Source organism: Asterias amurensis, chromosome 2 (genome assembly GCF_032118995.1).
Source record: "Asterias amurensis chromosome 2, ASM3211899v1".
Lineage (NCBI taxonomy): Eukaryota > Metazoa > Echinodermata > Asteroidea > Forcipulatida > Asteriidae > Asterias > Asterias amurensis.
Window position 1 is genome coordinate 8,279,993 of NC_092649.1, and position 13,134 is coordinate 8,293,126.

At 38.0% G+C, this 13,134-nt stretch overlaps 1 protein-coding gene across 1 annotated transcript in view; it reads left to right on the forward strand.

Moving 5' to 3' along the window:
- LOC139933906 (ATP-binding cassette sub-family C member 8-like) overlaps positions 1-13,134 on the forward strand; it is a 31,177-nt gene that overhangs the window by 15,989 nt on the left and 2,054 nt on the right. The window contains exons 20-31 of the mRNA XM_071928139.1: positions 895-964; positions 1,598-1,755; positions 3,299-3,391; positions 3,689-3,791; positions 6,422-6,535; positions 8,708-8,819; positions 9,340-9,470; positions 10,089-10,167; positions 10,435-10,543; positions 11,914-12,017; positions 12,735-12,868; positions 12,972-13,034. Coding sequence (XP_071784240.1) covers positions 895-964; positions 1,598-1,755; positions 3,299-3,391; positions 3,689-3,791; positions 6,422-6,535; positions 8,708-8,819; positions 9,340-9,470; positions 10,089-10,167; positions 10,435-10,543; positions 11,914-12,017; positions 12,735-12,868; positions 12,972-13,034 — 1,270 coding nt within the window. The remainder of the gene's footprint in view (positions 1-894; positions 965-1,597; positions 1,756-3,298; positions 3,392-3,688; positions 3,792-6,421; positions 6,536-8,707; positions 8,820-9,339; positions 9,471-10,088; positions 10,168-10,434; positions 10,544-11,913; positions 12,018-12,734; positions 12,869-12,971; positions 13,035-13,134) is intronic.

The window sequence follows — 13,134 nt, forward strand, 5'->3', positions numbered from 1 at the left end:
TTAATTATACGATGTAAAAACTTGTGTTCCAAAAAGAGTGGGTTTTGTACATTTCAGTTCCTTTCTGATAGGAAGGTACTGGTCACATGGAGGAAATATTTACATGCTGTGTTATAACTTCCACATAAATTTAGAAGAGCGTACAAAATATCACCTGTATAAATATCACCTGGATAAGCCTGCTTCGCCTCGGGTGCCACCCCCCCCCCCCCCCCCCCCCTCGGGAGTACAAAACGCCATGGACCCCGTCACCACGTGCAACAATTTGTGAGAAATGTCAATACCTGCCTTCACCCTCCAGAGTTTTTCTCCACTTTAAAGGCAGTGGACACTTTGGGTAATATCTCAAAAAAGGGTATTAGCACAAAATCGTACTTGGTAACGAGTAATAATGGGGAGAGGTTGATAATCTAAAACATTGTGGGAAACGGCAGCCTCTGAAGTGACGTAGTTTTCGAGAAAGAAACAATTTTTCAAGAATTTGATGATTTAGAATTTGAGGTCTCGAAATCAACCAACTAAACGCACACAACTTCGTGTGACAAGGGTGTTTTGTGACCTCAGATTTAGAATTTTAGGTCTCGAAATCAACCATCTAAACGCACACAACTTCGTGTAACAAGGGTGTTTTCTGTCATTATTATCTCGCAACTTCGACGACAAATTGAGCTCAAATATTCACAGGGTTATTATTTTATGCATAAGTTGAGATACACCAAGTGACAAGACTGGTATTTGACAATTACCAATAGTGTCATGTGTCTGTAAGAGGACTATCAATTCCTGCCTTCACCTTCCTGAGTTTTCTCCACTTTGAATAAGTTGTCTTATTGTAGCCCTTGTTTGGGACGAACTTTCATAAAAAATACTTTGTTTGTGATTTATCCTTTGTAGATTTTTTGACACGACACCCCTCGGTAGGATCCTGAATCGATTCTCAACTGATACAAAAATGGTGGATCAGGTAAACCATAGCATAGAACCCGGAGAACGCTGAGCTCGACCACCCTCTGTGTCGTGTGTGGACGCGGCGTATCAATACGGCGCAATACGCGCGTATGGCAAAATTATCATCGTGTGACACGCGCGTATGGCAAAATGGCAATATGTCAGCGCACATAGACCATTTTTAGTGTTTTCATTGGTCAATGATGATGTCATTGTATGGCAAAATTGTATGGCAAAATATTTTGCCATACACGCGTTACGAAAATGGCGTGTGCGCGTCCATAAAAATGGTCTCACAACGCACAATGAGACACTCAGCGTTCTCCGGGTTCTATTTCTATGGGTAAAACCCTTCATACTACGGACCCCATCTGTCCAGAAACATGACTTGTTTAAAACTATCTTAACCCAATTAAAAATGCCTTTAAATACAGCTATAGAGAACGACCTCATTGGCTTGTTCTTTTGCTGCTGTACTGGCTAATTGTTCTAATCATTTGACCAGCTGAGATGTTTAAATCACGGTCTGCTCCTCGTTGTCGTATTTGTTATAATTGTACAAGTTGAAACCTTTTTCTTTAACTACTGTACAGATCATGCACTGTAAAAAAACTCATGATGTTAATACCTTTGTTTTGTTTTGTTTTAGACTATCGGCATGACGTTGTCACAGACGTTACAGTTTGCATTAAACACTGCTATGGGTTTGCTCATAAATGCAATTAATGCACCGATCTTCATCATTGGCATCATTCCAATAACGATACTCTATATGTTTGTTACTGTGTACTACGTTTCCTCAACGCGGTAAGTAGTCTTGGTTCAAGACTCTACAGCTACTATCACAAGAGGGTAGCGGTTCCGTAGCGTGATAGTGGTTTATAAAGTGCTATACTGTAGTTCATGTATATAACACTAGGTTACGCATACCGCGTCAAGCTCAATTATTTTGGTAGTTCGGAGCATTCAAGAGAATGAATTGACCTGTTGGGCTCCCACCTAAATACTCTAAATACTCCCGGTGTGGCGGTTTCAACTTTCCGCCGTGTTCAGTTTTCCCAAATGACTAAATACGGTAACATTACGTCATGCTATGCCTGCGCACAGCAAGCGAAAGTAGTCAATTTTAGTGCCGTATTGAGTCATCCGTGTTACTCTCCGGTAGCTGTCATGGCGGCGTCCACGAGTACAACGAGCGGCGACGCGTGTATCGTATTATGAGAGAATTTGGTGTGAAGACCAAGCAGATTATCCTGTATTTAACCAGTGGTACATATACCGAACGAGCGTCAGAGAATCAGACGAATTATTTTATTATTCTGGTTTAGTTTGTTCAATTTATTTATTGCCGTTTTTTTATTTTGTTTATTTATTTATTTTTATTTTTTTCTCTTGATGTGGAACTATATTACTCCGTTTATTCAACGTTCATCAGCAAAGGCATACATCAAATAAACACACTATCAAAAGACACTCCAGTAAATACTTCTAATATATAACAGGCACAATAAGTAACAGAAGCTCAGAAAATAACAATAATAATAACAATAAACAAAATAATTAAATAGTTAAATGAATACCTCTATTATATACAAATATCTACAATTTAGCGTGACTCGGGAATCACGTGGTTCGGTAAAAAAACAATGCTGACAACAAAAAACAAAAATTAGAAAAACATGATACATATGGGACAAAGGAAATAACATGCCCTTGTCTATTTTTTTATTTATTTTTTTATTTATTTTTTTATTTATTTATTTATTTTTATTTCACTGAACTACAGTACTCGCTAGGGTACTCGCGGCGGTATTTTTTTCTCTTGCTACGTCACCCGGAAAACTGAACACGCCGGAAAGCGAAAACCGTTCGAACAAAAACGTACTGAAATGTCCAGCTATACGTCACCCGGAAAACTGAACACGCCGGAAGACTGAAACCGCCACACCTGGTCAAAAATTACCCAGGATTCCTGGTCCCTGCAGGGGGTCCGACCCAGTTCTGGGTCAGGCTGATCCATTAATGGTTAAAAAATTGAGATTAGACTCGGATTATCTGCGTAAGTTCGACATAATGGCTTGTTTGGGGTTAATTTCAAATAGATTTCGGTTCATATACTTGGTCATGTCAGGTACTCTCTCTATCGACCAGGCATATCCATTTCAAATTTACTGTCACCCCGCCACGTGTATTAACTGAATACACTCACACCACGGTTAATTTGGGATTTTAGAAAAATGTTTTTAGTTGGTATTTAAATTAATGAATATAATATAGCGCCTTATACTTTTTAGTTGCTATGTTATGTTATTATTCATATCATGTTGGACTCTTTCTGCATAATACACAGTGAGTTGAAACGTCTGGAGAGCATCAATATGTCACCCGTGTACTCGCACTTCTCAGAGACACTTTCTGGACTGTCCACCATACGAGCTTACAAGTACGTAGAATCTGTTATTTTATTCACTGAGGCCAGAGGCTGAGTTGGACATGGGACGCGGACACGCTATATTTTGTCCGTTTTTTCCAGGAGCGTGTGTGTATTAAGGAATTTATCTTCAGGAAAACTTCAAGCAATGCATAAAACGTATACCACTTTTGAATTTACATTAACTTCTTACATTATCTGTTTGTTTTGTGTAATAAAGCTTGTTACTTGTTGACCACTGCAATCTGTTAATTTTACTGATTTCTCTGTTTCGTTTTCTCCCTCTAAAACCTGTTTTATTGCCTCCAGTAAGCAAGCTTGCTTTGCTGGTGCCGCCATGGATAAAATCAACACTAGTGCCCTGACGTGTCTATTCCGACAGGGGTCTAACTTCTGGCTTCAATTTCGACTGGTTCGTATGTTATTCAAATAACATGTTATGTTAGGATTTTAATAAACTTACAATAAGCTAGGCCAAAATCATGACTTATTTACACCATGTTTTCATTTTAGTTATACGTACAAGCGTTGTTGTTGCTTGTAGGCAAGGTTGTAGCTACCACGGTCGGAGCCGGTCGGTAATCACCGGCCCCAGCTTTTGCTGACCGGGATCCAACAAAAAATATCAAACTCCGACCGGCATAAATTTATGTAAAACTGTTTTAAATGCCATTGAAATAAGTGAAAAATAAAGAAAAAATCATGTAAAACTCCTAATTAGATGTGTATTTTATTTCTGTAAAAACAATCAAAACAATTTTCTCTCCAAAACAGCGATCTTCTCCGTGATTGTTGCTTAAAAATAAGCCGCTTGAATGCTGCGAGTTCATGAAGTACTAACAAAAGCACGCACAATCTCCGGCGTGCGTGTAGTATCCATGATGCACAAAACCACATGGTAATACTCACACGGTCACCCACTGGTTCATGCAGCATGCACAGCACATAACACACACAGTCCGAAGTCCATCTTAAAGGAACACGTTGCCTTGGATCGGACGAGTTGGTCAAAACAAAAGCGTTTGTAACCGTTTTTTATAAAATGCATATGGTTAGAAAGATGTTTTAAAAGTAGAATACAATGATCCACACAAGTTTGCCTCGAAATTGCGTGGTTTTTCTTCTACTGTGCGAACTAACATGGTCGGCCATTTATGGGAGTCAAAATTTTGACCCCCATAAATGGCCGACGTGTTAGTTGACGAGGTAAAAGGAAAACCACGCAATTTCGAGGCATGTTTGTGTGGATCATTGTATTCTACTTTTACAACATCTTTCTACCCATATGCATTTTATAAAAAACGGTTACAAACGCTTTTCAAAGACCAACTCGACCGATCCAAGGCAACGTGTTCCTTTAACCAAGATTCCGCACGCTGTGATTGGCCACTGATGGCTGTTAATAAATCCATATTCATGATCTTCTTGGCTAGCCTTCTTCACAACACACGCTCACGAACGGAGTAAAGAATTGGCGAACGTTGTGCATCACGCCTGCAGACTGTATGCACAATGCACAGCCTTGGAGGAATTCCAGTAACATGGACAACTTCTGCCAACAGAGGGCGTTGCGGGCCAAAGTTCATTGAATTATTTCTCAATGTGTGTTGTTGACCGATCGTTGATTCACGAAGATTTTGTTGCAAACGGAGATCAGAACATGTTCAAAACAAACAATTCTCAAACAACAAGTTCATTCAAATGGTTGTTGATAATTTAGGGCATAAATTAAGAGATAAAGTCGTCCAACTATAGGGACTTCACTTCCTTTTTTTTTTTGTTTTTTTTTTTAGTTTCAATTTTTTTTTTTACCATACATGCAGCAGGCTAGTGAACAAACCTGCGGGCGATCAAGAATTTGGGTTGACTCGCCCGGCGGGCGGTTGAAAACAAAGTTATTCTGATGGGCGGACAATGTTGGTGGAGTCGTCGAAGTTGCATTAAATTTTTATTTAGAATTTTATTTAGATGATTTTCCTGTCTATTAATACTTGTTTAAAAAAAAAATGAAATGACAAGAATAAATTTTTGAGTTTGTTGAATGCACTTCGTTGAAAAATTGTCAATGAATACAACTCGGTGAAACATGGCTTTTCTATTTTACTAATGTGCTCCTTTTTGAAATGGAATAATCTAGATTTTGCGACAGTGATCGGATATATGCAACTGCAAGCTTTTCAATTGATAAATTCAACACTCAAAAATTCTGCCTAGTAGTCTACCTTCCCTATTTTGAGATGGGATTTAAATCGTAAACAGAATATTAATTTTATTTATTTTACCCTAACATTTTACTTTAAAACTTAGTAAGTATCTATTTTCTATGGCTCCCTGGACATGTTTTTTCCTTTGACAATGGCTATGTCAAGGCACAAATAGGGAAGAGAGAGCCTGGGGAACCCATCAAAGCTTTAACAAAACCTAAAAATCTTCAGCTTCCAAAGACGCTGCCCCTGTTGATCCCACCGGGTTGTGAGGCGCTACGCTTCCCCTACATGTACACCCACCCTCTCGACCATGCTCTCGACAAAATTAGCCGGCATCCAATTTGCCCTAGCTACAACCTTGCTTGTAGGCCTAAGTTGTTTTGTTCTACGTCATCTGTTTGCTTGTCTCTGTCCATCTGTCCACAGGCTACCTACACAAGCCTCTGCTTATCAATATGCATCCATACTGTTCATTTTCTTAGATTATAAAAACCCTAATTTACTCTATCCGCCATTATGTAATGATGTGTGTTAACTTTTGACAGTATGAAAACAAACGTGAATTGAATTGAAAAAAAACCTCAAATAATGAGAGTAAGATAAAAGGAGTTTTATGTGGATTCATGCATATTTAAAGGGATAAAGGGATGTCATTTAACGGTAATTTGCGTGGTAGGGTTTTAGATGAAATCCGACCATCGCTTCATCAAGAGAAAAACTGTCCTTTTCTATCAAATGAAAAAAACACCTGGTAATACGATTTCAATGGAAACTTGCGAATCTACTACATAGTCAAGTTATTTTAATTTGAGTTTTGACTGACTGGTTACCACAGGGTGTGATTGGAGCTTGTATTGTTGGAATGGCTGGTACTGCAGCCGTAACAACCTTCTTCTCTGGTGGTATCGACATTAGTTTGGTTGGCTTGTCCATCTCCTTGTCTCTTTTTGTGAGTATAAGTATGAATTATTATTAATAATAATGTAAAATTTTCAGTGGTAGAGAGAATCAAGCAAGACATTTCTCAAAAAAAAAAATCTACCTGGCAAGTAGAAACACACATGACACATGGTGTTACGGCAAACCAACTAGGCCCTATATATATAAATAGGTAATAAACCACAAGTCAAACTGACGTTGTAAATTAAAAATGCTATGTCAGAATTTTTGCCTATTTGACCCAAACATTTTGATTTAAAATTCAATAGGTATTTTGATGGGGGTCGAGAAAGTTACAAGCTTTCATTTGAGCCATTGCTCGAAAAAGTCCGCCAATTATTAGTAGCAGTGAAATAAAGTGCTCCAAATTAGTTTTTTTTTTTTTATAATAACAAACGTTTTAAATTTTTGTCATGGTTCTTGACCATTAAAAGTAAAAGCTAAACTTGTTAGAGTGGGTGATACTCTTTGAAATACCATTCACTCAAAAAAATCTTTTTTTTTTTTAATGTTTGGGGCCAAAAATCTGACAAAGCATCTTTAATTCGTTTTGGGGAAGAACAAATGCACTGTATGTACTAGAATTGGATTCGAACCTTCACCATATGGATTGACATGCCAGTCCGGCAGGAGATCTTGTCCCCCTTAGAATCTATCCCCTCATACGACGAATTGCTGTGTCGAAAAAGTGCTCTCTTTTCAGTCATCTTCCTTCAGGGCCCAATTTCATAGAGCTGCTAAGCAAAACAAACTGCTTAGCATGAAATTTCTTCCTTGACAAAGACAGGATTACCAACCAAATTTCCATTTGTTGCATATTGCCTGTAATTGGTATTTAGCTGTTGTTTGCTTATCCTGAAAATCACAAATTTGGTTTGTAATCCTGTTTTAATCACGGAAGAAATTTCATGCTAAGCAAAATTTTGTACTTAGCAGCTCTATGAAATTGGGCCCAGGTCATGTTTTACAAACACACCCAGACACCCCAACGGCCATTCTATGAGCTCATAATATTCGGTACCTCTGGAGTCCAAGAACAAAACAAAAATGGGAAAATTAAAGGACCCTATATTTTGGGATATTCTAAAGACCGAGGTGCTGCACATGGAAACAAATCTTAAGTACAGGGTATATTTGAGAATGTGTGTTTCGTATCCATTCCCCTTCCTTTGTTCCTGTAGTTAAAGACATTGGACACTATTGGTAATTGTCTAAGACCAGTCTTCTCACTTGGTGTATCTCAACATATGCATAGAATAGCAAACCTGGGAAAATTTGAACTCGATTGGTAATCGAAGTTGCGAACTATGAAAGAAAAAAACATCCTTGTCACACGAAGTTGTGTGCTTTCAGATGCTTGATTTCGAGACCTCAAATTCTAAACTTGAGGTCTCGAAATCAAATTCGTGTAAAATTACTTCTTTCTCGAAAACTACGTCACTTCAGAGGGAGTCATTTCTCACAATGTTTTATACTATCAACCTCTCCCCATTAGTCATAATCAAGAAAGGTTTTATGATGATAATTATTTTGAGTAATTACCAATAGTGTCCACTGCCATTAAGTACAGGGTATATTTGAGAATGTGTGTTTCGTATCCATTCCCCTTCCTTTGTTCCTGTAGTTAAAAACCTCCCAAATCACGTTGCATGCACAAATCTTTGTGGAGCACTCCAGTCTTTAGAGTCCCCTTTATGGAGATCATTTTGGTTTCTCATCTGTTTTGTAAAGAGCATTGTCGACGAAACTGCAACTCTTTTCTGGGGAAAAAAACTCTCACACCATTTCTACAGGTGTAGCGAGTGTGTGCCCCCCCCCCCCCCCCCTCCACCAATGTTCCCTTATACATCAACACATTCTTTTTCTCTTGTAAAGTATACCCCTTAATCTATCCTGAACGACTGACGTGACTGTCTTTGTCCTTGCAGATAAAGACAGGGGCCCAGTCTACCCTAAATCCTCTAAAGAATTCCATCGATTTCAAGCACCAATAAGACTCAATAGGGGCCACACCATGCTCTACATCAAGCCAAATCTATTAGCCATTTTGACCTAAAGCTAATAGTGTCATATGAATGTGTCCACCATATCTCAGAATTGCTTTTTGGAGGAAAAACTCTTTAAGGTTGCGGAAGTTTAAATGCTCTCTACGTAAACACAATTTCTTGTTTTCTCTCCTCAGTCCGCCCAGCTGTTGATGCAGACGGTCAGCCAGTCAGCTGAGCTGGAGATGCAAATGAATGCCATAGAGAGACTCAAATATTTTGCTCATCTGAACATAGAGAAACAAGAAGGTAACCTTTTTTCTTTGTTTTCATTTTTTGTACACAGAAGGGAAATGCGAGAAACTACGCCAAATGGTACCCCCCGCCCCCCCCCCAAAAAGATAAACAAACAAAACCAAAAAACACCTCAAATACAATGGCCCTGAGCAATGATTTCTCATGACATACTCTGCTGTGTACTTTAAACTGGACACTATTGGTAATTGTCAGAGACCACTTGGTATATCTCACCATATGCATAAAATAATAAACCTGTGAAAATTTGACCTCAAACTGGTCGTAGAAGTAGCGAGAGAATATTGGAAGAAAAAAACGCCCTTGTTTCACAAGTTGTGTACTTTCAGATGCTTGATTTTGAAACCCCAAAATCAGATTCTGAGGTCTCGAAATTACTTCTTTCTCAAAAAGTACGTTTATAGAGTTTCTCACAATGTTTTATACTATCAACAGCTCTTCATTTTATGCTAACAATTATTGCATGTAACCCAATAGTAAGTGTCATTGTTATTGGTGACAATTTGACATATAGGTGTGTTCCAACCACCTGATGATTGGCCGTTTATTGGTGACATCACCGTCAATAATCTGGAGATGCGTTATTCCAAGGAACTGGAACCGGTTCTCCAGAATATAAATATTCGCATCAAGGGAGGAGAGAAGGTATGAGCTAAAAACGTCTTATAAGAAACTGAGATGACATGCACTTTGATGAAGTCAATTTTCTCTTTGTAGTAGAAAAACTTGAAATAAAAACGTGAAATAAGTGAAGAAATAATGAATATTTGCGCGAGAAAACTTTAAAACGTATCAGGAAAACCATTACTAGAAAGCTTCATTGGATTTTATGGCAATTATGAGTTATTACACAAAAGTATATTCAGGAAATCAAATAAAGAACGGGGGAAAAGAATAAATATATGCTTCTGAAACAAATTAATTTTAATTGAACTATCCTGTTTGAATTGTATTGATATTGTAATTTCTCTTGTTTTTTCCCCTTGTTGTGTTTCTTTGTGTGGGCCTATAAGGCTCTGTTTGGATCTCAACGAACTGCTGCTTGGTTTAAATTGTTGCACTGCTTACACTAACTCAATTTTGTTCTGTTTACTCCTTAGGTTATTAAAATATGTGTGTCTGAATTAGGGAAAACAATTGCTGTGATAGTCAGAAAAAAGTTCATAAATGTTAACTTTATTACATTTGTTTGCATGATTCAACACCAAACATGGAAGTTTTGAAACAAAATTTGCATTGCCTTGGTTTTTGTCATCTCTGTAGGTTGGTATCTGTGGGCGAACCGGTAGCGGTAAATCCTCCCTAATGCTGGCATTCTTTAGGCTGATTGACAGAACTGATGGTAAGAATACTAATAGAATCACTGTTTTTAACATTGTCATTTTCAGAGCGGGACTCGAACCTGAACCTCCGGATTAATAAATAAGCTTTTGTATAGCAAGCTCCAGATGAGCAAACCCTGGTACATTTGGGCTATAATACCCAGTCATTCAGAATTGTGGATGGTTATTTTCTGCTTTATTTGTTTTTTATTTATTTTTTATAAATCATGTAGCCTTACTGTTTCTGTTTTGTTTCCTAAACAGTGCCATTGTTTCTTTTGTTTCAGGGGCTTTATACATTGATGGAGTGAATATTGATCATGTGCCTCTTGCTGTATTGAGACAAAGGATCTCCATTGTCCCTCAGGATCCAACTCTCTTCACGGGAACCATACGGTAACATGGCGATAATAATGTTCATTTGCTGCTCAATTGTGTCCTTTATAGAACACCTTAATATCATCAATAGTGGATCATGGTGGAATCCCTCCCCTCCACCCGTATAGTTTCTTTTTGCATTTTCAGCTCATTATTCAGCTGAATATAATAATCTGACGTGGAAAAATGTGAACTTCGCATGAATAATAGAGGGATGACGTCATTGACCACCATCTTTGATGAAACGTGCACGCGGGAAAGACAATCATTGGCTGAGAGTTGTACGCAGCTCGTAGGCGTGCACTTATCCATTACATTGTTCATCATCAAAGATGGCGGTCGATCACGCTATGTGCAATCCATCTTATAGAAAGGTAGAAGTTTAAAAGGTTGAATTTACTACTCGAAAGGGTAATGAAATTAAACATTTTATCTGTTCATTTGTAAACCCAAAGTCACGGTTTCAAATTGGAAAAGCGGAGGGGGTAGTGCCGGTGTCGCATGCAATTATGTCCTCTATGCAATACTATCCGGAGGACATTATTGCAAATGCAGTTGTGTCCGCCCCGTGCAAAACCGTCCTTGCAGTAAATTGTTTGTTTGTTTGTTTGTTTTATTTCCATTTGTACAACAAAAAATACAACAATGATGATTTCAAGTATATAAATACAGTTATAAATTTAAATTAAGTACAAATGGGGGTTGCAGCCAGAGGAGGTAAGACCCTCCTGTAGTGGAGCACCCGAACTGCTATAAAAAAATAAAAAATAAAATGCTGCACTGGTTTCACAAATGACAAGTGTAATATGAAAGTAAATTATAGTAACCCTAAAATAAAATAAAGCACATCTTTAAAAAACGGCGAACGTGTTCCGTCGACCAAGGGCGTTTTAAACGCCCTTGGTCGACGGAACACGTTCGCCGTTTTTTACAAGCTAAGTGCATGTCATGAATGACATTGGAAATGTTCGGCCATTGGGTTTTCGCTGTAATCATAAAAAAACGTGAATATTCATGCTGTATATAAATATGTAGGTCCAGTGCATTCGCTTACGCGCGCACATACATGTACAGTAATGTACCATGTCCGCCGGACGGTTTTTGCATAGCCCCGGACACGATTGCATATGCAAAAGTGTCCGGAGCGGACAATATTGCATGGCGGACACAATTGCATCTGACACCGGCCACAGACATCAATTAGCTGGGGCATACACTCTCCCCTGTCCCCACACTAATAGTAATGCCACTGATTAACTTTGGCACAGTGATCAGAGAGGCTATAACCAACAGCATTATGAACAGCTTTAGGCAATTTTGTGGCATTTTGTAAACAAAAACAAACAAATTGCTCTAAAACCATTTTGAACTCTCCCTTATATGTTTAGCTTCAATTTAGATCCGTTTGATAAATGCAGCGATGAGGAAATATGGGAGGCGATTGGCATTGCTCAACTTAAGAACACACTTTCCAACCTACCAAATGGATTAGGTAATATATTTGACGATGGTTTGATTTTGCTTTTGCCCTGCATTGTCGTAAAATAATGTACTACATGTTGGCTCTGATTGTGTGCTGTATGATTTGAAGGTTTTTGAACTTTTTTTTAAGATTTGTGTTTGTGTTGCGTTGTTTATTATGTGACGTTAATTATTCACATTTGTAACCTGTTTGTAACTGCTATCATGAGATAAATGGTTTTTTTTTTATTAATTGAACTAATGCGGATCCTACTATGGACTTGGACACCTTGAAGTTGTTCCTTTCTTTCCTTTTCTTTAGTTTCATTGTTTCTTCATTTCTTTCTTCATTTCTTAAAATTGTAATTGTAATTTCGCCAGATGACCAAATGTTAGTAAGGTGATACTAGGGTACAAGTTAGTCCAACTACTATAGCAGTAGAATACAACCGGTTAGAGTTCAAACTGTAATCCAGTTTAACAATTGTTATTTGGCTTGTTGTCACGTTTTAAAACTGTTGGATTGGAGTTTGTGGAGTGTCACAAGTATAACTTTAAAACATGGTATGTACCATATGGCAATTGTATTCTATTTTAGGCTTATGCTGTTTGTCTTTTTAAAAACTTTGTCTCGTTTTACTCTTTAATTCTTGTTTTACATTGTAAAGCACCTCAGGTTTGTTTTAGCGTGAAGCTCTCAATAAATCTAACTATTTACATTATTATTAATGTTTTAAATTCTATTCAGAGTCTATGGTGACCGAGGGAGGTGAGAATTTCAGCGTTGGGCAGCGGCAGTTATTCTGCGTAGCTCGTGCATTCCTCAGGAAATCTCGGATTCTTATCTTGGATGAAGCAACTGCCTCCATTGACAAGGATATGGTGAGAAAACAACTCCCCGGATGAACTTATAGGGAAACCACTAGAGTTACATCACTTCCGAATTTCTATTAAATGTCTCTAATGATTTCTTTTTTTTTTGTAGGACGCCATTCTTCAGGACGTGCTTTTCACTGCATTTGCCAACAAAACGGTTCTCACCATTGCTGTAAGTGATATACTTCGAAAGGCATCGAGTAAAATACTTAACTCCTATAAAAAAAAAAATGAAACAGCACACGAAACAGAAAGTCACTGTTAAGCTTGAT